Genomic DNA, 22,695 nt, shown 5'->3' on the forward strand with positions numbered 1-22,695 from the left:
TCCCCACCCTCTCTCCTCTTGGGTATATAAACTCAGTTTCTAGGGCAGCCACTTCACCATTTCTGTAGGCTTTCTAGACCTCAACCCTCTTTATATCCTTTTGGAGGTACATCCTCCAGAACTGAGATCTCACCGACAAAACTGCAGAGGCACTGTTGCTTCCTTTACCCTACCAGTTATGCCTTTTGCATCTTGTTTTAAGAAAGTTTTGGACAAGTTTCTGGAGGAAACGTCCATAGTCTGTTATTGAGAAAGACATGGGGGAAGCCAATGCTTGCTCTGTAGAAGAAATATTTTTCTATACATTACTTTAGGCCAAAATAGACTGTGATGCTCTGTATTGGTAGCATAGAATATTGCTACTCCTTGGGTTTTGGCCAGGTACTAGTGACTTGGATTGGCCACCATGAGAATGGGCTACTGGGCTTAATGGACCATTGGTCTGACCCAGTAAGGATATTTTTATGTTCTTATACCCTAGGCAAACCCTCTTGGCTCTGGCCATCTTGTCACACTACATCATATTGCCACCCTGAAGCTTATATTCTGCCTGATGAATATTATAATCTCAACCCTCACACACCCAGCTCTGGCACAGAACAAGTAAAGTACAGGCAGCAGTAATGGAAACTCTCTCAAACTAGTTTGCAAAAGGATGTCAACTTTGCTCTATTAATTGCCTTGGTAGCCTTTAGCCTCTCTGCTGAAATTGACAAAGGTACCAATTTGGCTTTAGGAAGATGACTGTCACAAGCAACTCAATTTGGAAGTTAAAAGGTTCTGTAACACTCTGCTACTCTCTAAAGTCAGTCCTTCACTGAGGGCATAGAGAAGCTCCCTAGAAAGGAGAAGGCAACCCAAAGACTTCTGCTCCAAAGACTGTACCTTGCTAACCGGGGGAGCCTTTGGGACAAGTGGTGGCTCTCGACTAGGCTGACAGGAATCCTCACTGCTGTCACTGTCACTGTCACTGTGGCTCAATCTGAAATTTAAAAATTAAAAAAGGACAAGGGAGTTAAAGAGAGACTCCAAGGTAAAATCATCTGGGAAAAACCCCCTGAAATCTACCTATAACTGCCTAGTGGTATTTGTTTAGCTCATAAAAATTTAAAATCTCCTCCTCCCCCATAATATTGGTACAGGGAATGAGACTTAGCAATGTCTTGCTCAGATCTGCTCAGTTTACTGGTTAAAGTCACCTCAGAACTAGATAGTCACCTCCATATGGCTCAAGACTTAGTTTCAGTACCTCGAGTCTCTGTTAACCGGATTGGTCTTTGCTCGTGCCTCTTCTCCTGAAGAACTGTCATCATCATCTGATTCCCCAGACTGTAGATCCTTCACCATGGAATGCAATGGACCTGGTCAGAAGAAGCACACACACAACAGAAATTTAACACCTTGAGCTCTCTTATTTTCTGTCTATTTGCAAGAGCATCGAAGTACAAATTTTTGCTGGTCACCAACTTATCTCTAAGGTATACCTGTGCTATACAGCTATGTGAAAAAGTTTTCCCCTCCCTGATTTCCCCTATTATTCCACATATGTTACACCAAATGGTTTCTGATCTTTAAATTCAATGCAATATTAAGACAAATGAAATCTGATAAAACTTTTTTAAAAAATTCTTTCATTTATGAAATAACGTCCCTCCCCCCTTTTATTAAGCAACGGTAGATGTTTCTACTGCTGCCTGGAGTGCTAAATACAGTGACACTCATGGAATTCCTACGAGCATTGCAGAATTTAGCACTTTGGGTTTGTCAGGACTTTGACTAAGCTAATCCATAACTTTAATTTTGTTTCTCCTGAGCCATTCAAATCTAGACTTCTGTGATCTGGATCACTGCCTTGTTAATAACCCAGTTAGCTTTAGCTCAGGGGTAGGGAACTCTGGTCATCGAGAGCCGTATTCCAGTCGGGTTTTCAGGATTTCCCCAATGAATATGCATTGAAACCTGATTGGCTGGGGCAAGAAGTGACTGAGGCAGGAAAATCCATTGGTCATTCAAAGATCTTGGAGAAAGAAGACCATTGGCAGCCAAGAAGAGTCAAAGCGGCAATACAGAAAGCAAGATCCCAATAATTTCAATGGAAATAAGGTGCTCTCCCTAAACAGAGAGAATCCCATAGAGCTGTTTTTTCTGTACTCAGCATTGTTGCCATCCAAGCTCCCATGTCAAGCCAAGCCTTCTTTCTATGAGAAGAAAAAACAATGGCAATTCTCAAACTATATTCAAACATTCAGATCAATCAACAGAAAACCCCACAACACTGCTGCAGACTGCCCAATTCACTTCTGAGCCTTCCAAATTGTAATGGGAGGGTTCTGAACCAGTCTGGAGCATCTAAAGGAAAGAAAGTTAGCAGGTAAGATTAATTTCTCCTTCCTAAGCAGCCCAATAGACTGGTCCATATGCTTGGGACATACCAAAGCAATAAAACTATGGGAAGCACTCATGAAGACTGGAAGATAAAACTCCTGTGTCAAAAGCTGTGTCCTGCTTTGCTGCAAGTCCATTCTGTAATGCTTCATGTACACGTATAGGGAAGACCAGACAGCTGGAATCAGAGTACATGTCACCCAAGAAGTAGCAATACCCCTCGTGGATTGTGTTTAAGAGCCAACGGCACTTAATAATAATTTATTTTTATATATCGCTATACCAAAAAAAGGTTCAAAGCAATTTACAGCATGGTAAAATACATACAATCAAAATAGAGATAACATAAAAACAATCAGTTAAAATTAGAACACATCAATTAAGAAACAGTAAAATTGAAGTACATCAGTTAAGGAATAAAATGAGTTAAAAAGTTGTAATTCTAGGATGTAGACATGTCAAACAGACAGGTCATTAATGTTTTCCTAAAATCAAAATAGGAAGTGGCCTCCAATATAAGCTTTCCCCTTAAGCTGATAGGATGATTAAGGATGTTTGAAAAGCGACTGCCAAGTACAAATAAGAGCAACTGAAAGGATGAACATTAGAGTGTCCCAAACCCCTGGAAGAACGGGATCTAGTCACAGGTAAAAACTTAGGTCTGCAAAATCCTCCACACTGGCTATGAGGTCATCCAGACAATGGCTGAACAGCAGTTGTCTCTTGAAGGGCAACTGGCTCAAGGTCGCTTTAGAAGATGAATCACCAGACCACTGCCAGATCCAGAGCATCCTGCAAGCTGAAACAGAATAGGCAGAAAGCTTAGCAAAGACTTTCAAGATGTCATACAGGGCATCAGCCATGTAGTCTACTCCCGAGATCAGAAAATCCAAATCACGAAGCACCAGTGTGACAGGATCATGGTGGAGCTTGGAATGGCATGCCTGTGCCACAAAAGAGGCCGATGCCGCCTTAATGCCAGCAGCTGCCAAATCAAACAGATGCTTAAGGATGAAATCCACATGCCGATCCTAAACAGGACTTCCCTTCTTCCCCCAGTTGCTGGTGAGCTACCGCACTGATGAATCCACCTTCGGGGAAGCAAAGCACTTGTTAAATGCATTTGCCATGGGATAAAGCTGCGGCATGGCAAGAACACAATTCAAGGGACCCTCAGGCACCTCCCAAATATCCGTAAGAATCCGAATTAGGTCAGGATGATCAGGAAAGGAGGTGGATTGTGGCATCCGGTCACTCATGAGGGAACATTTCATAATGACAGGCTGCTCAGACTGCAGCTTTAATACCTGGAGAGATTCAGAGATCAAATCCACCAGATGTGCGTGCTTGAAAAATCTGTACACAGTGGGGTCCTCCCCCAGTTCCAGGGCTCCAATGATCTAGATCCTGAAGACTTGTCAGATCTGCGGCAGATGTGGTATGGAAAGAGTGTATGGCGTAACCGTGGGCACTACCAGCTAACCTGCTGGCACCCCCAAGGGGAGGCAAGAGAAAAGTCCCTAATCCAAAGGAGCAGGAGTCCCTGTGGCCAGCATGGACGCCGATGGAAGGGAGAGAGGCAGAGATTTCTTAGCCGCCTGATAACATCATATTAATGAAACCATGGAAAACTCATCCTCTATGGCAGAAGCTGACTCCTGCGGTCCAGTTTTTTAATGTTTGGAGGATTTACAAGGTTTATCTCCTGAAACGTGCTTGTGTTTTGCCATAGCGTCCACCTGTGTACTCCCCAGGGCCCCTCCTGGACATCATTTTTGCAGGTGTCAGGCAGAAGGCATGAGAAGACCCTCTTCAGAGGTCGAACGCACCTGTTCTGGGCAATTCTCGCACCCCTTGCAGGCCACAGCACACGTGTAATATGGCTGCGCATCCAACAGCCATCCACTGCAAATAAGGCATGAATATCACATCGTGCCCTGGGGAGGCCCTCTATGTGGTTTTCTTGCAAAAATAAAGCTTGAAGGTACTACAAATAACTTTAAAATCAAATCAGGGAAAATCCAAGTTGGCCGCCGTGTGTGCTGATTTTCACTAGAAATAGCCCAGGAAAAACACAGGGAGCCCTCAAAAACAGCAATTTTAGTATTTTAGGGAAGAGGGGTAGGGCATGCAGGGAAACCACCCAAAATCCCCTTTTAGAAACCCCCCAAAATTGCTGATTCAGGCTGTCAGCCTGTACTCACTGTTACATGTGTTGAATGGTAAAACACTGCATACAGAGCTGAAACAGCTTACAAGGAGATCCTCTATCTTAGAGAGCTGGAAAGCTGGACTTCAAGTCTCCTGACTTCCCCACCAGCTGGACTTCCATGGCTGGGTACCTCCACCACCCTTGGACATGCCGCTCAGACATCTGGTGGATGAATGCTTCCATGGAACCACGCAGCCTGTGCTCGACCCACCAGCAGACGAAGCTGGGGTGAGTAAGCTCCCAAGGGAATGGTCCCTGAGCTCCGATCTGATGTGCAGGCTGTCCAGAGGGCATACTTGCAGGCAGTGAACCCTCCAGATGCAGACTTCCAAAGGTCTGATCTCCAGCAGTCAGAGCTATTCCCATAGGGAACCTCCGCAGCACGAGGGCAAAACTAGCAAACGCAAAGGCTTAAATCATACGAAATAAAACACGAGCAGAAAGAGAAACTTCTACAGCCTAGCATGTAGGAAGGAAAACTGATTCCTAGAGGGCCAGTGCTGAGATAAGAGGGGGTGGGGTTTAAGTCTCTGAAATTTGAGGCTTCCTACAAAGTCCTGGTGGGTAGACAGAAATAACCCACTGGTCCTGGAATAAAGTAGGATTGTACAAGAATCCAACTTACTAAATCGAAAAGGTAGGTCAATCAGCTTGAAACTAATTTATTCATACATCCTACTTATATAAGCGTCGGACTGCTGTGTTCTGGTGTGTCGGTTCCTCTGCCCCTTCAGACGTCAATTCCTGTTCCGGGGTAGAGGACTGACATAGCTGAAAGCACACCAGAGCACAGTGGTCCAATGCATATATAGGCAGGTAGGTAGTTAGAGTTGCTCCGTATCTGAGCGGACATTAAATTTCTGAGCGATGCTAACAAAAACTATGAGTGATCACTCACACACACTCACATTAGAGGGAACATAGGTTATGACTCTGGGTGTCTTGATCTGTTTGGGACCATGAAACCTTGAATGCCTAGCTATTGATTTTAAATTTTTACCTTTTATGTGTGCTCTTTTGATTATTAACTTTCCTGTTTTAGATGGAGTTCTTTTTCTGAGTTTTATTATTATTGTGACATGTACACAACTCTGACCTGTCCTGCTCAGAAAGGGCGGTATAATAAACACAAAAATTATTAAACAGTGGAGGTATGAGGGGGTTCTAGCTTTAGTACCTGCAAAGACTCAGTGATGACCTCTAGCAAAGCCATCAGTTTAGGACGACGGCACACCATCAGATCCTCTCCCTGGTCCAGCAGCATCAGAGACTCATGAACCGGAGCCCCCGCCTGGGACCCCATATACTCCAAAAATGAGGACTCCTCTTGGGGGAGTAAGGGCATTGACTCAGACCCTCCAGTCATCCCAGTCTCTCTCCAACTGGACCTCTGGCTCTTTAGACTAAGCTGCCACAGGAGAGCCACACACTATGAGGGAAAACCCCCACGTGAGACAGCCGGCTGTTCCCTAGAGGAAAAATGGGCTCTAATAACCCATATATATTTCAAACACGAGTCTAAGAAAAACAAGGGTAAAGCCCAGAGCCTGTATTAACCTCCAATGACTCCTCCTGCCTCAGTGTGAGCCCAAATATTTCCATGTGCCATTGCTTCGCAGATGATGCCAAATCGCTGACTGAAAGTTCCAGGGAAGGGTTTTCCCCAGAAACTGAGCCACCTGCGACTCCAACACCCTAGAGAGACCAGAGGGGGCCTAGCTCAGTGAATCTGCCCCACTCATGTGATCTGTGGCACAGGAAACAAGGACACTCCTCAGGTGGCCATCCAGCACAAATCTGGCATGAATTTAGGGTAAAAAAGCCACCAAAAGTCCAACAGGACGCACACCCACAGGAACAATGCAAACAAAGAAAACAGCAGGATGAAATCAATGATGTTTAGAGTAAAAATACCTGAGAAGTCCATATTTATTTATTTTAAGCAAAACTGAGCTGTTTCTGAGGCAGAGATTTTTAAAATCAGGACCGAAAATCCAAGATGGCTGCCACAGCTGTAAGAGGGTGCCAAAAAAACACAGCCCGATGGAAATAAACCAAAGTGCCAAAAATCTGGAAAAGGGTTTTCTGTTTTTAATTTGGGGAAAACTGGTAATATTCCAGCTGGCTTTAGCCTTTCTTCATCACTATCTCTCTACTTTTGAAGAGCAAGAGACCACCTTTTGTAAACTCTGGTTTACAGCGGCTAGACTGGTGATGGCCTCCTCTTGGAAGCTTCCCCAGGCGACTGACTGTGCTAGAGTAGTAGCAAAGATGGATGACTGGTTTGTGTTGTACCAGCTTACTGCTCGTAAATATCATTGTTTGGGACATTTAGCCTGCATATGACATTGTTATTGGACTTAGAAACGTAGATCTGGCCTCTGAGATGGGATTTTAGTTTCTTGTGTGGGGGGGGGAGGTAGGCTTGTTTATAGTGTATGTCGATTTTACTATTTGTGGTGGGGAGTGCTGAAGAGCCACTGCACTCCTGTCTTGTATGTTTTTAATAAAAGTTATCAATTAAAAATTTTAAAAAAGTGGTTTTTAGAGGTGGGGAACTTATGACAAGCTCCAGAAACCTTCAAAACTGCAATTTACCCCTTCCGCCACCCCCACCCCCCATGTGCCCCATAGAGGAGAATAGCAAGTATTCACTGTGCTGCTGATACTGTGCGCCTGCTTCAGCTTTCACAGAAGCTGGAAAATGGTGGAAATTTACTGCCTCAGACAAGCATACAAATCCCAACAGATGCTTTTTCCACTCACATTGACGTCATTACGTTCACACTTTTCAGAACTTTATTTGTTTCTTTTCCTCTGGGGTGACTTTTCACTTCCGCTGCTGTCCTGCACTGCATAGGAGCTCTCACAGTTTGTTTGGCTGTTAAGCGGTAAGTTTATCACATTTGATCCTTCAATATACTTTTTTGGTTCTTTTTCTCAGTATCTGACATTATTTCTTTAGATGGCAACTAGATGTTCCCCTTCACTCAGTTTACCCACCCCTTTTCTCACTTTTTTTTTCTCACGGAGGTCCCCTCCTTTTCATTTTACCTTTTTTGTTGCTTATTTTGGAGAAGAGTTCTTAGTAACTCATTTCCCCGTCTCATTTATCGACCATGCATTTTCTCACCTTGTACCTTTCACTCCGCTTGTCTTGGATTTCCATTTATCATACACCACGCTACCGTGCACAGGTCACAACACTCTCCATAGCCAAATCTGGTTTCTTCACATTTTTCATTTGATTTTTACACATCACTTTCACGCTACTGTTCTACAAGTATTTTTCCTCCGGTCACAGTTATACTTTTCAGTCACGGTTGATTTTCCTCACGCGTTTCTGTACATGTCAATATTTCTTTATTTTACCATATAATTTCCTTTTTTATTTCCCTCCATATAACGCATCCATAATGATTATGGACTTATACATTTTTTAGCTGATTCCAGTTATCCATCAGGTTTCCTGTATATGTTACTATTTAGGTATGGATCCTTGCTTCTATTAAAGCCTATCTTTTCTTTTCCTTTCATTTCCCTTTATTTTTCCCTGTGAGTGATTTCACTTACTTCACACTTCATCTCTGACTTAACTCTTATGTATATTTCATTCATTTCACTAAATGTTTTTATGCTCACATTTTTCTTTGTATGCTCACTTTCACTTTCTATGAATTTTGCACAACATTGTTTCACATTATACATAACTCGGATCACATATTTGGGTCTTCTCACATTATTCCCTTGCTGTTACCATTTTACTCTTATATAATTTTCCATATTTTATTCACACACACTTAATTGTTCAAATAAGGACCCCTGAAGAAGGATTATTTCTTTGAAACACGGACCATGTCAGATCCGGGTTCATTAATCCTTTTGGATACAAACTGTTTTATGACTATATTTGTCCTTTTAAGATTGTTCATTAAAGACTTGGTATCTTGCACATCACCACTGCAGTTTTTGCCTTTATCTATTGTTTCTTCTGACTGCCAGTCAGATTGTGTTAGAGCTTTGAACCCTGAACCCCATAACTCCTCACTCCTCTTTGAGGGGGTGGGGGGAGGAACACAGACAGCATCCAATAAAGTTCCAGGGACAGACATGGATGCCAATCAGCTTGTGATCAAGCTCAGGTCTCAACCAGGGTGAGCACTGCTTTTAGGTGAACAGTCCCTGAGACAAAAAAATGTTAGTGCAGGCTGCCTAGGTTTACGTGACTTGTATCAGGGTAGCCCTCCTAGCTGCAGACCTCCGACACCGAGGGTCTGCTTCTCCACTGAAGCACAGATGACCCAGGGAACTTGGGTGCTTCATAGCACCAAAAAAGCCCTAGTACGGGCAACCCCTCTCCCCCTGAAATAAAAACAGAGAACAGAGCAGAGCAGATAAACATCTTCAACTTGCATGTAGAAGGACAAATTGAGGAGCACAAAGTAGTGTCAGAGGAGACGGAGACAAAAAATGTAGACGATGCCTTCTACACAAACTCCCCAAGTAGGGGTACACAACCCAGGGATCAAGACTCGTATGTCTTTTGCACTAGAAGTGTGTATATGGGTAATCTTATCTGCAAAATAAAAAGGCTAAATTAAGGAAATAAACAATATACACAAGTAGTTTCCATCTTCCCCAGCTCCCCACACATGTGAGCAAAGCCTATTTTATACACAGCTTGCAGACTTGCATATGGCAGATAGTGTTTTTAGCAGCACAGGTTAAAAGAATGAATACAATTGTTTAAAATAACTCAGTTTGTTTTTCTCAAAAGCAACATACGACTTTGGGTGGGGGGGGGGGGGAGAACAAAGACTTACCTTGACTGTGGTTCTGTGATGGCTCAAAATCGGAGTCAGAGCTGGAGTCAGAACTGGAGTTGGAAGCGCTGGACTGGGCGGACTTTCCCCCCAACAGAGCACAAAGAAAAAAAGGGAAGAAGATAAATCAACAGGCAGTGTACCAAAGTTTCCAGGTTATTTACATGTCACTTAATATTAGTTGGAAGCATTATCTCCCCACCCACCACCATCACCGTTTTATTCAGTTTTTGTACCCAGGCATTCATCAGTTTGAGAGTCACATTTTCTGAAACTTTTGGACAATTACAGTTCACCCTCACAGTGCTAGAGAAGTGCTAAAGTACCTGTACAGTGCTATTAGTGTGTTCTTCATATGTTAACAAGTTCTTATATATATGGTTTTTGTTTGTAGTAGATTATAGTTTTAATATCAACAGTGTTTCAGGGTTTTGTTTACAAATGCAAGATATTTAAAAGTAAATGCTGAAATGTGTGTATTTTGGGAGTCCAGGCATTAGAAATTTAGAGGAAGCTTCTCTTATTTATTTTTTCAACATATTGGGGGACCAACTACTAGAAAGAAATTCTTTAGCTTGAGAGCAGCTATTAAAACATAGTTGGCTTGATACAGCTTTAATTGCTTCTAATGCAAAAGGATTTTTTGTTGGATTTTGTCTTTTAACCAAGAATTGATAAAGCCAGAAAGTGTCATGGCTAAACATACGAACATAATTAAGCAAAAAGCAAAAGAGTTCTGGGCCAGAGAAAATGATCATTTAGCAAGGACATAATAATAATAAGTTTGGATGTTTTTGCTTGCCTTTTCTAAATCAGCATATAAAATGTTAAGCAGTTGTCTTTTGCCTCACTATAAACCAGAGGTTCTCAACACACAGTACACGTACCCCTAGGGGGGTACACAAACTGCTGGTGGGGGTACGCAGCACTGTGTGGGTCTCCCGCCCTCCTTCCTCCTCAACCCTCTGGTGGAGCCACTGTGGTCAATGCCATGCTTGCAATTAATTTTGCAGTCTTGGACTGGCGGTCCATGCTTCTCTAGCACTACTCTGCTGTTGCTTAAATGGGTTAGTGGCAGAAATTTCTACTGAGGTGACATTGCATATTTTAAAGTCATCTGCCTTGACCTCTTTGAAAACCCCCAGAATATAAATAATTAAAATTTCATCTGCGTGCAGTGTGCTTTGTATTAATAAGATTATATTGTGTGTGTATATGAAAAATGAATGGAAGAAATTACATTATAATTAGTACTATCATTATGTGGGTGGTGTCTGGGGCAGAGCTTGGGCAGGTCAGTGGTCGCGGTTCATACTTGTTAAACTTAAGGGGTACTTGGCTTGAAGAAGTTGAGAAACACTGCTTTAAACTACTACTGAGCTGTCAAAAGCAGCTGAAGACCACCTAACACAATGTAATATCAAATCAAGTGGCTGTCATAAGTTTTTATGAAGTTTGTGGCCTTTCAAAAACCACCTTGTGCCATCTTTGAACAAGTCACAGCCAATCATAATAAACCCATGACAGTGGTTCACATTACAGCAGTTACTTCTAAAGGGGCAAAAAAATATCCACCTCAATTCGAATGAACAGTACCACCACCTCGAGAAGAGCCCTCTAGCTTCCTCTAAATTTCTAATGCCTGGACTCCCAAAATACACACATTTCAGCATTTACTTTTAAATATCTTGCATTTGTAAACAAAACCCTGAAACACTTGATAGTAAAACTATAATCTACTACAAACAAAAACCAAATTGGTGGCCAGATACCACCATCAATCAAAATATAAGCACCTGAAATCAACATAGCCTCAATAGCTCCTAATATAGTCAATTTTACATAGGACTTTTTAGAAAAAAAACCCCAATAAATAGAAATAAAACAGAAGAAAAGATGATTTTTTAAAAATTAGCATTTGAGGCAATATCACCTTCTTCAGATCAGAAAAATCAACAAACGTAGGAAGATGCAGGCATATAAAGACCATCTACAATAGTTTGGCCATCCATACCATCTACTATCCCTTCCCCTCCCTTAGAGATCCTATGATTTTCCCAAGCCTTCTTGAATTCATATACAGTCTTCTCTACCATTTCCACTGAGAGTCCGTTCCACGAATTCATCACTCCTTCCATGAAGAACTATTTCCTTAGGTTACTTCTAAGTCTACGAGTTATCTCTTTTCACCTTCAGCCTATGGTTTCTCATTTTAGACCTTTCTTTTAATTGAAAGAGACTTGCCTCCTATGCATTTATGCTACAGTTATTTAAATGTCTCTATCATCTCCCCTTTCTTCCAAAGTATACACATTGAGATCTCTAAGTCTGTCCCCTTACACTTTGTGATGAAAACCACAGACTTCCTCCTTTATCTTTTTGAAGATGAGATCTCTAGAATTATACACAATTCTCTAAAACAGGTCTTGGAAAACTTATCACCTATTTTCATACTAGCCATTCCTCTCCCTATGTATCCAAACATCTTTCTGGCTTTTGCTGTTGCTTTTTTTTGACTATCTTAAAATCATCACATATAATCAAACACAAGTCTTGCTCCTCTTTAGTGCACAAAAAGTACTTTACTTCCCCCTAAACTGTACTGATCCAATGTTTGACATCTTACACTTCCCTTAGATAGGCTGAATTGTGAAGTAGCACATAGATACTTTCATTTTATGGAATAATCTCTTTAGTCATTTTAAGAATTTAACATTGTTTAATGCAAACAATCCAAACTTACAATTCACTAAACATTATTAAAGACTTTACTTAGCTTTATATTAGTAGCTTCCAGAAGCCTAAAAATCAAAATAGATTGTGTTTTAAAGATCTGCTCATGGGATAGTCTAAGATTGTGATATGTATGCTTAAGGTGACCATACGTCCCGTTTTCAACGGGACTGTCCTGTTGTCCTGAGCCACTGCTTCGGGACGCCAAAATGTCCCATTTTCAGGGACAGCTTCCTGAAGCTGTGCACGGGGACAAGGGGACGGTGGTCCCTCCAGAGCCAAACCCCTGCAGCGTTCTCCGCACCTGGCTAATCCTGCTGCTGCCGCCGATGCTCCTTCCTGGGCTGACTCCAGCATGCAAACTGAACCCACGCTCTGGGGCTCTAACGTGTGCGTACCGGCTTCCCTTCTCTTCCCTCCGAAACCGGAAATTATGTCCCCGGGAAGGGGGGGAGGAGGAGAAGAGAAGGGAAGCCGGCACGCACACATTCAAGCCCCGGAGCAAGAGTTCGCTATGGGCAGCGACGGAGGGAAGCTTACAACTTGCTTATGGCCTTCCTCGCTGCCGGGTCCGACTCCTGCCTACTTTCTGTTTCTGCAAATGGAGGACCCGGCAACGTGGAAGGCCCGAAGCAAATTGTAAGCTTCCCTCCGTCACTGACCTATGGAAGATAAGTCAGCGATAGAAGGAAGTTTGCGACTCTGCCGATGGGAGGGATGGGAAGAGAAATGCTGCTGCTGCACCCAAGGGGGGAGGGGGAAGAGAAAAGCTGCTGCTGCTGCACCCAAGGGGGGGGGAATAGAAAAGCTGCTGATGCACCCAAGGGGAAGGGGGAAGAGAAAATCTGCTGCTGCTGCACTCAAGGGGGGAGGGGGGGAAGAGAAAAGCTGCTGCAACCAAGGGGGGGAGGGGGGAAGAGAAAAGCTGCTGTACCCAAGGGGGGAGGAGGAAAGAGAAAAGCTGCTGCTGCATCCAAGGGGGGAGTGGGGGAGAGAAAAGTTGCTGCTGCACCCAAAGGGGGGGGAAGAGAAAAGCTGCTGCTGCTGCACCCAAGGGGAGGGGGGGGAGAAGAGAAAAGCTGCTGATGCTGCTGCACCCAAGGGGGAGGGGGAAGAGAAAAGCTGCGGCACCCAAAGGGGGGGAGGAGGGAAGAGAAAAGCTGCTGCTGCTCCCAAGGGGGGGGAGAGGGGAAGAGAAATGCTGCTGCAATCAATTGGAGAGGGGATGGGGAAGAGAAGTGCTGCTGCTGCAACCAATTGGGGAGGGGATAGGGGAAGAGAAGTGCTGCTGCTGCAACCAATTGGGGAGAGAGAGGGGAGAAGGAAGACCAGGGAAGGGAGAGGAGATGAAAGAGATGCCAAGACCATGGGAGGGAGGGAAAGGAAAGGAGCTACCAGACCATGGAAGGGGGAGAGATGTCAGGGTATATGGGGGGAGGGGGAGGAGACAGATACCAGACCAGGAGGAAGGAGAGAAAGGAAGAGTTGCCAGATAATGGAGTGGGAGGGGGAGATGGAAGAAGAGGAAAGAGATGGAAAGGAGATACAGATGCCAGACCATGGGTTAGAGTGGAAAGGAGAAGAGAGAGATGCCAGAGCATAGGGGAGGGTATGGAGACAAATGCTGGAAGGCAGTGAGGGGGACATAGGAAGGAGGCACTGGGGGTACTAAAGATATAGGAAGGGGCACTAAGGACATAGGAAGGGGGCACTGAGGACATAGGAAGGAAGGAGGGAGGGAACAGAAAGGGACAATTGTTGGGCCTGAGTGCAGAAAGAAAGAAAGGATACACAGTCAGAAGGAAACGCAACCAGAGACTCATGAAATTACCAGACAGCAAAGGTAGGAAAAATGATTTTATTTTCAATTTAGTGATCAAAATGTGTCAATTTTGAGAATTTATATCTGCTGTCTATATTTTGCACTATATTTGTCTATTTTTCTAGTTACTTAGGTGACATTGCATATTTTAAAGTCATCTGCCTTGACATCTTTGAAAACCCCCTAAATATAAATGATAATTAACATTTTTTCTGTGTATAGTGTGCTTTGTGGTTTTTAAAAATTTTATGATTACCATTATAAATTAATAAGATGTGTACATGAAAAATGATTGGAAGAAATTGGGGGCGGAGTTGGGGTGGGGCTAGGGCAGGATTGGGGGTGTGGCTAGGGCAGGGTTGGGGGCGGGACTGAATATTAATAGATGTCCTGTTTTGATGAAAAAAATAAATGGTCACATTATCAATGCTCCATCACACAAGAGTTTCATGATAAAGCATATAATGCATCTGACCAGTTTGCTCAACAAGGAAAGCCACCTGTGTGTTCCTCATGCATACAAAAAGGGCCACCCATTATCAATGCAAGAGTTTATTTCTTGAGATTTTATATACTGCTTTCAAACAAATGTCACCAAAGCAATTTACAGTAGCTATTAAAGAAAATCAGCAATTTAAATAGATTAGAACATGATGGAAGGAACAAAAAGGGAAGGAAATGAAACTGCACAACAATATATTTCAAAAGACAATTAGCAGAGGCATAAAAACAAAGGATGGACTCAGTATGAAAGCCAGAGAAGTCTAGTATAGGAAGCACAAGGAAATAAAACATGTTTTTGCTGTTTTCATCATGAAATCAGTAAAAATGTATTTGAGTTGCTACAATTGCATCCTGTATTCATGGAATGACTCTAGATAACACACACTTGGGGCTAAAATCAGGGCTATACTAAGGGTCATGCAAGCAATGCGGCCATGCAGGGTGAAAAGGAAGTGGGCATGCCAAAACTGCTCCTCTCAGCTACCACATAGCGAGAAGTTTGTGGGTGCTATGGGGCCTGTTGCGCAGAGTACGATTCTGGCTTGGTACACTGCTGATAACATCTGATCAGTCAGTATGAATCAATCGATTTCAAAATGCCATTAATGCAGAAGATGGTCTAGAGGCCGACTGAATTTTAGTTCTGGTGCTATTTTTGGTATGTTTCCAGTCTTGTCAAAAATACTTTTTGGCCAGACACCCTCTTCCACCCAACCCTGAGGTCACCTGGACAGTAGGGGCCTGTGCCAACTAGCCAGGTCTTTCTCCATCTGGTTCTCTTTTCTGGCCTAGTTCCTTTCCTCTTTTCTATTTTTAGTCTGTACATTGTTTTATTTGTTTTTACTGAAAGATGGAATAGCAGATATTCAAACACACAACTGTAATTTCAATTCCAACATATCTTCAATTTTTGCTACTACATTTACTCCTTGCTTTAGGCCTAACTAGCCTAATCTGCTTGTCTTTGATAACCCTCTCAGGACCTTGTTCTTAGAAACTCTACAAATAGAGCCCATATAGGTTCAATTCTGTCTGCTTATTTCAAATTAAAGTAAGCTTCTCCATTAATCAGCCCATTCTATTCCTAGGCACACACTCTTTTCATGCAAATGCAATTCTGCATCTGGCTACCACTATAATACTGTATACAGTATAATTTCATGTTAACAACTGTTTGCTTATCCAGATCTATGTTCTAACTAGTATCCCAACACTGTCTTCTTGGCAGCGTCTACATCAGAAGAGGAAGTTTATTATACAGTAATACAGACAAAAACATCAGACTGTGATACCAGGCTATAAATTATATTGAAATAACTGGACAGAAAATATTCCCAGGGAGCAGGGTACAATGTTTGAGACATTGTGTGGAGTTAAAGATTATTATATCATATCTGGTGGTGGGGTAGGATTCCTAAAATATAGCTGTACTGTAGGGCACACAAAGAGATTATTGTGACCACACAACATTCACACTAGATCCTAAACTCTATTTATTAGGGCTCTGGGCAGAGGAGGATCTGGGGGGAAACTCTCAGCAGCCAATCACTTGCGGCTCTGCACGGGGCAGGAATCAAGATACGCCTTGGAGGCAAGGAAGGTAAAAGTTTTAACAGTCAGCCAGGACAGGAGGCAGGCGAGATCTCTCCTAACCCGCCCCACTGCTGGACCACCAGGGATTTTAAATGTACACCAAGAAGATAAAATTTTTAACAGTCAGTCGGGACAGGAGGCCTGTCCCGGCTCACTGCTAGACCACAAGCTTTTACGGTAGGCCCGACGAAGGCCTGCAAGGCATCGGGAGGGAAGGAGGGACAGGGTGCAGAGCCTGGTAGGGCAGAGGGGGAGGTATAGAGCCTGGCAGGGCAGGAACAGAGGGGTGATGGGTGCAGAGTCTGGCAGGGCAGGACACTTGAATATTAACTCCCTGGTTTATATCTGAGTCAAGCTTTTTTTCCTCCTTTTTGGGGGAAAAGGTTATCTTGGTTTATATTCAGGTCGGCTTATACTCGAGTATATTGGACTTTCCTGTCTCTAGAGTACTTCAGTTTATATACAAAATAGCATGGTGCAGGTTAGAGGGACAGGGTATCTGATACTAGAACACTGACAAAATGCTGCCCATCGCACTGTTTCTAAGATGCCTACTGGCTAAGCTCGTGAAAAGGTAAACCTCTTCCATTACAATGCCCACTCCCTTTAAGCTGCCAAGTTTCTCTTACTCAAAACTAGCTCCCCTGTCTGTGGCTCCAAATTCTGCAGGACAGCATGACAAAGCCAAACAGTTTGGAGAAAATGAGAGGGGGTGGGAAAGGAAACCCAAAGAAGCTACGTGAGGAAGAGAGGAGACAGGAAAGAGGGAAGGGAGAAGCAGGAAATTATGAAATGGAAAATGTAACTGACTATATACACTACCTACCTCTTTTGGCAATCAGCCATTGTCCTCAAAGACTACTACAACTGCACACCCACTCCCATCTGTCAAATATAAGGAGGAGTCCAAAGGATGAATTAAATTTGAATCTCCATCCCAGAAACAAAATACTATACTTAATTAGCTTCAGGAAAGTGTTTTATATTGGACAAAGACTTAATATGCACTGAATATGGATCTTACAAAACTGCATAGTTTCTAATTCCATCCATAATGACATAGAAAAGCACATTCTCCCCCTCCACACCCCCCACTCACTGGATGAAGGTCCTATTACTTACCTCGGACTTCGAGGAAGCTTCATCTTCAGAATTAGACTCTTCCACCTCTACGGATTTCTTCACTTCTTTGACTTCATTCTCAGACTTTACCTTCTCAGCTTTGACATTCACTTTCTCCTTGGGCTGCTTTTTTTCTGGGTAGGAGGAGGAAGAAGAAGTGCGGGGAGAGGTGGCTGGGAAAGTTTTCACACCTTTGGAGCTGCTCTTTTTCTGCTTTTTGGTGTTGGGCTTTGGCGAGTCCACATTGGCAGGCCTCTTAACTGAAGACTTGGCCTCAGGTGGGGGGCCTCCTTTGGGAGACATGCTTTCCAACTTCACTTCCTTTAAAGCCAGTTTTGGTTCCTTAAAAGCTGCTTTGGGTGGGGCCTTTTCCTCCTTAGGCAGTTTATTCTCCACTGGTTTTCGGGAAGAGTCCTTTGATGTCTTGCTTTGTTCTCGCTCAGTGTCTTTGGAGGAGGTTTTGCTCTCAGAGTCTTTCCTTGGTCTCTCTCTGTGCTCCTTAGTTACTTTGTGTGGTTTAGATATTTTATTACCATCTTTACCTGCATACTAAGAACAAAGAATACAATATTTAATAAAATGTCTAACATGTTTCAGTGCCCATTTAGTAATCAATCACTATTATTTAGATATTTGAGAGTCAATATAGGCTGATCTTCACCACCCAACTACAACCAGGAAAATGAGCAGTGAAAAGGAAACCACAGTTTAATGGCTATTAAAACTTGCTAGAGATGGAATAATAATCCACAACTAAGAGGCAAAATGGTAGAGGAATGCAGCTAACTTATTTACAAAGCCATGGTGAGGTGGGGAATTGATATACAGTGTTCCTCTGCGAATTCGCGGTTCGCGGACTCAGTAATTTGTGATATGCTCCAACCACCTCTTCCTGTACTAAAGTCAGGCTACATCAATCGGTTTTTCGAAATTCGCGGGTGGAACCCCTGTGAATTTCGGGGGGGGGGGAGTACTGTACAGCCTTTCTGTGGTACAACCAAAGTAGTTTACATATATTACATACAGGTACTTCTAGGGTTGTCCAGAAAAACCTAAAGTTGGAAAACCTGTGTGAATTGAAGTTTTCCCCATGAATTTGATTGTGCCCATCCTGGAGTCCCTCAAAGTTCCATTTTTATTAAAATTTGCTATTTTTGCTTAATGAAGCAAATTTCTTGGTATTATAGCTGTAACTTTTATGTTTTCACAATTAGGAATGATACATTGATAAAAAGACATTTTATGCAAAGTCTGTTTTACTGAAAAATCAGTACATAAACACTAGAGTCTCCAAAACAAGTGAGGTAGGATTCCTTAGAACCCCACTAATAAAGTGTTACAACCAAAACATTCTCCTGTCACCATATAATGATAAAAATACATTTTATGCAAAAATTATAGCAGTATTTTATTAAATGAACCTTCAATATCTGCAGTTTATTGTGGAAAATAACAGAAATTTAACATACTTCACTAATAGCTAAACACATACACTTTGGTGTAGTCATCTACCAATAGTGTTCCAAACACTCAAAGTCTTCTTGAGATAGTCGGGATAAAGCCTGTGATGCTGTTCAACTCCTTGCAACAAGGCCTCACGCTGCACTCGGTCTTTATCCTATTTCAAGAAGACATAGTATGCTTGAGTGTTTGGACCTTCACTGGTAGATGACTACACCAAAGTGTACATGCTTAGCTATTAGTGAAGTATGTTAAATTTCTGTTAAAATAAAGTGCAGATATTGAAGGTTCATTTAATAAAATACTGCTAGATGTTTTATATAAAATGTCTTTTTATTATTTGATGACAGGAGAATGTTTTCCTATACTTTTGTGGTTCCAAAGAATCCAACACCACTTGTTATAATAAGCATATAGAAGACTCTAATGTTATTTCTGTACTGATTTATTGTTCTTTTTCAATAAAACAGACTTGATATAAAATGTCTTTTTAATCAATGTATCATTGCTAAGTGTGAAAACATAAAAGTTATAGGGTGGAGAGTGTGGTGCAGTGGTTAAAGCTACAGCCTCAGCACCCTGAGGTTATGGGTTCAAACTCATGTGCTCCTTTGTGACCTTGGGTACTTAATCCCCCCATTGCCCCAGGTACATTAGATAGATTGTGAGCCTACTGAGACAGACAGGGAAAAATGCTTAAGTACCTGAATAAATTCATATAAACTGTTCTGAGCTCCCCTGGAAGAACAGTATAGAAAATGAAATGAATGAATAAATAAATAATTTGCTCCATTAAGCAAAATTAGCAAATTTTAAGAAAAATGGAGCTTTATGTAATCAGTGGTTTTGAGGAACCCCAGGATTGGCTTAAATTTTTATTATATTTTCTGATCAACCACAATCAAATTCATGGGAAAAACTTTAATTTGCATAGGTTTCACAATTTTAGCTTTTTCTGGACAATCCTAATACTCTCTCACAATCTAAGCCATCCAGTTTAAAATATAAATTTGCATCTGCCATTGCCCCAAACATCCTCCTCGGCACTGGGCTCTGCTGCCACTTACATCATGTTTGTTTCTCTTGTTTGGGCATCTCATATGGCCCAAAAGAAAAGATGAGAGGAGAATCACAGCTGTCTGTCTCAATGTTGGGTTCTCTATATTTATTCACATTCTTTTTTTTTTTTTTTTCCACTCTTATATATTTTATATATATACTAGCTGATGCCCCGGAGTTGCACGGGTATTTAATTATAGCAATAACACTGTAAATGGATTCAAATAAAGATACTTTATAGTGGTGAATGAAATTATTTTTTAACAGCTTTATAAAAAGTACAATATTCAAATTATAATGTGAAATATTTGACAAAATAAATACAATACAACTAACACAAAACTTGATTATAAACAACATTTTTAGTTTTACCTCCAGGAGCAAGAACATATAAATTCTTGGGTGAACCCACCCTTGAGCAAGCAACATAGAGTTGTCCATGGGAAAAACAGGGGGATCTTAAATCCACTCCACAGTATGTAATAGTCTGTCCCTGTGATTTGTTGATTGTGATAGAGAATGCAAGTCTCACTGGAATTTGCAATCTCTTAAACTGAAAAGGAAGATCTGTTGGAATAAGTGGCATCCAAAAGTTTCAGTATTGATTTAAACAACTCAATATGTGGAAACTCAGGTTGAAAAGAAACTCCATGCAGTTTTTTCCCGGTTCAGAATGGAACCTGTGTTCCTAGTTCAGCATATGTGAGTACTCATGTAATGTAATAACATTATGAACTGGGGTGCATGAAGGAAACAGTTACAAACACAGTTAGAACATACAAACTCTATATGTATGGTGTCCGTGGTAGAATAGAAACAATGTCTCTAGTGGTTATAGTGTCATAGAAAGTGTTTTATAGTTGGAATTACTGTGAGAATGGAAGCTTTTTACATCCTTTCCATTGACATGAATGGGTGAAATCTCAGTTTCTGTTTGTAGCTCCGCCCACGGGTGCAGGTGGGCCGCGAGACCCCCAGAACATATCACCCCAGGTAGTTGGAATTACTGTGAGAATGGCAGCTTTTTACATTTTTTCCATTGACATGAATGGGTGAAATCTGATTTTATGTTTGTAGCTCCGCCCACGTGTGCAGGCGGGCCGCGAGACCCCCAGAACATATCACCCCAGGTAGTGAGGGATCTGCATACCAAGTTACGTTCAAATCGGTCAAGTCGTTTTTGAATTACTGTGAGAATGGCAGCTGTTTACATTTTTTCCATTGACATGAATGGGTGAAATCTGATGTTCTGTTTGTAGCTCCGCCCACGTGTGCAGGTGGGCCGCGAGACCCCCAGAACATATCACCCCAGGTAGTTGGAATTACTGTGAGAATGGCAGCTTTTTACATTTTTTCCATTGACATGAATGGGTGAAATCCGATTTTCTGTTTGTAGCTCCGCCCACGTGTGCAGGTGGGCCGCGAGACCCCCAGAACATATCACCCCAGGTAGTGAGGGATCTGCATACCAAGTTTCGTTCAAATCGGTCAAGCCGTTTTTGAATTACTGTGAGAATGGCAGCTTTTTACATTTTTTCCATTGACATGAATGGGTGAAATGTGATTTTGTTTGTAGCTCCGCCCACGTGTGCAGGTGGGCCGCGAGACCCCCAGAACATATCACCCCAGGTAGAGAGGGATATGCATACCAAGTTTCGTTCAAATCGGTCAAGCCGTTTTTGAATTACTGTGAGAATGGCAGCTTTTTACATTTTCTCCATTGACATGAATGGGTGAAATGTGATTTTCTGTTTGTAGCTCCGCCCACGTGTGCAGGTGGGCCGCGAGAACCCCAGAACATATCATCCCAGGTAGTGAGGGATCTGCATACCAAGTTTCGTTCAAATCGGTCAAGCCGTTTTTGCGTGATCGCGGCACATACACACACACACACACACATACATACACACATACATACCTCCGATTTTATATATATAGATATAAGATATATTTTATATAAAATATATATATATATATAATATATATATATATTTTATATATATATATATATATATATATATATATATATATATATATATTTTATATTATATTTATATTTTATATTATATTTATAAATATATATATATATATTTTATATATTATATATATTTCAAATATAACGCTTGCACAACACAGCAATTTTAAGTTCCCCATTCAAGTCAGGCTCTCTGCCCCTCAGCAACAGCTATCTTATTAACAATTAAAGTCACCTCTGATATCCTTTGGAAGGCAGAATACTGGAACTAGAAGCACTTCAAGAAGTGGAGGAGGAAGACAGAGTGGACAGAAAACTTCCAAGACAGAGGAAACCATTGAGAAAGAAGTCCGGGAGTTAGAGAAGGGATCCAAGAGGAAAAAGAACAAGGAACCGACGTGGCTCACTGTAGTGGTGAAGGAAGCAATCAGAGACAAGAAGACTTCGTTTAAGGAATGGAAAAGGTCAAAAAGGACGAAAACTGGAAAAAGCAGAAACCTCATCAAAGCAGGTGCCATAAGGCAGTAAGAGGGGCCAAAAGAAACTACGAGGAAAAAATAGCCAAGGAGGCAAAAAACTTCGAGCTGTTCTTTCAATATATTAAGGGGAAACGACCCGCGAAGGAAGCAGTAGTGCCGTTGGATGACCATGGAATAAAGGGGTTGCTAAAGGAGGACAAAGCAATCGCCGACCAACTGAACACATTTTTTGCATCTATATTTACCGAAGAGGATAAACACAACATGCCGGATGCCAATAGGCTATATGCAGGAAACGAAGATGGGAAATTGACAGGGTTGACGGTGATTAAATTTGCAGACGATACAAAGTTATTCAGAGTAGTGAAGACACAGAAGGATTGCGAAGACCTGCAACATGACAAACATGTTCGAGAAATGGGCCGCAACATTGCAAATGAGATTTAACATGGATAAGTGTAAGGTGATGCATGTCGGTAACAAAAAAAAAATCTTATACACGAATGTAGGATGTCTGGTGCGGTACT

General features: G+C 42.0%; 1 protein-coding gene across 5 annotated transcripts in view; it reads right to left on the bottom strand.

The window, feature by feature from the left end:
* The window catches only part of MLLT1 (MLLT1 super elongation complex subunit), a 310,004-nt gene that overhangs the window by 24,046 nt on the left and 263,263 nt on the right, over positions 1-22,695 (bottom strand). For 3 of the 5 annotated variants that reach the window (XM_033956581.1, XM_033956583.1, XM_033956578.1), the window contains 4 exons: positions 17,195-17,743; positions 9,421-9,511; positions 1,250-1,361; positions 886-982 (listed from right to left, as the gene is read on the bottom strand). In XM_033956581.1, the coding sequence (XP_033812472.1) occupies positions 886-982; positions 1,250-1,361; positions 9,421-9,511; positions 17,195-17,743 (849 nt within the window). The remainder of the gene's footprint in view (positions 1-885; positions 983-1,249; positions 1,362-9,420; positions 9,512-17,194; positions 17,744-22,695) is intronic. The other 2 variants (XM_033956582.1, XM_033956580.1) reach the window with 1 other exon arrangement.

This window comes from Geotrypetes seraphini, chromosome 8 (genome assembly GCF_902459505.1).
Source record: "Geotrypetes seraphini chromosome 8, aGeoSer1.1, whole genome shotgun sequence".
Taxonomy (NCBI): domain Eukaryota; kingdom Metazoa; phylum Chordata; class Amphibia; order Gymnophiona; family Dermophiidae; genus Geotrypetes; species Geotrypetes seraphini.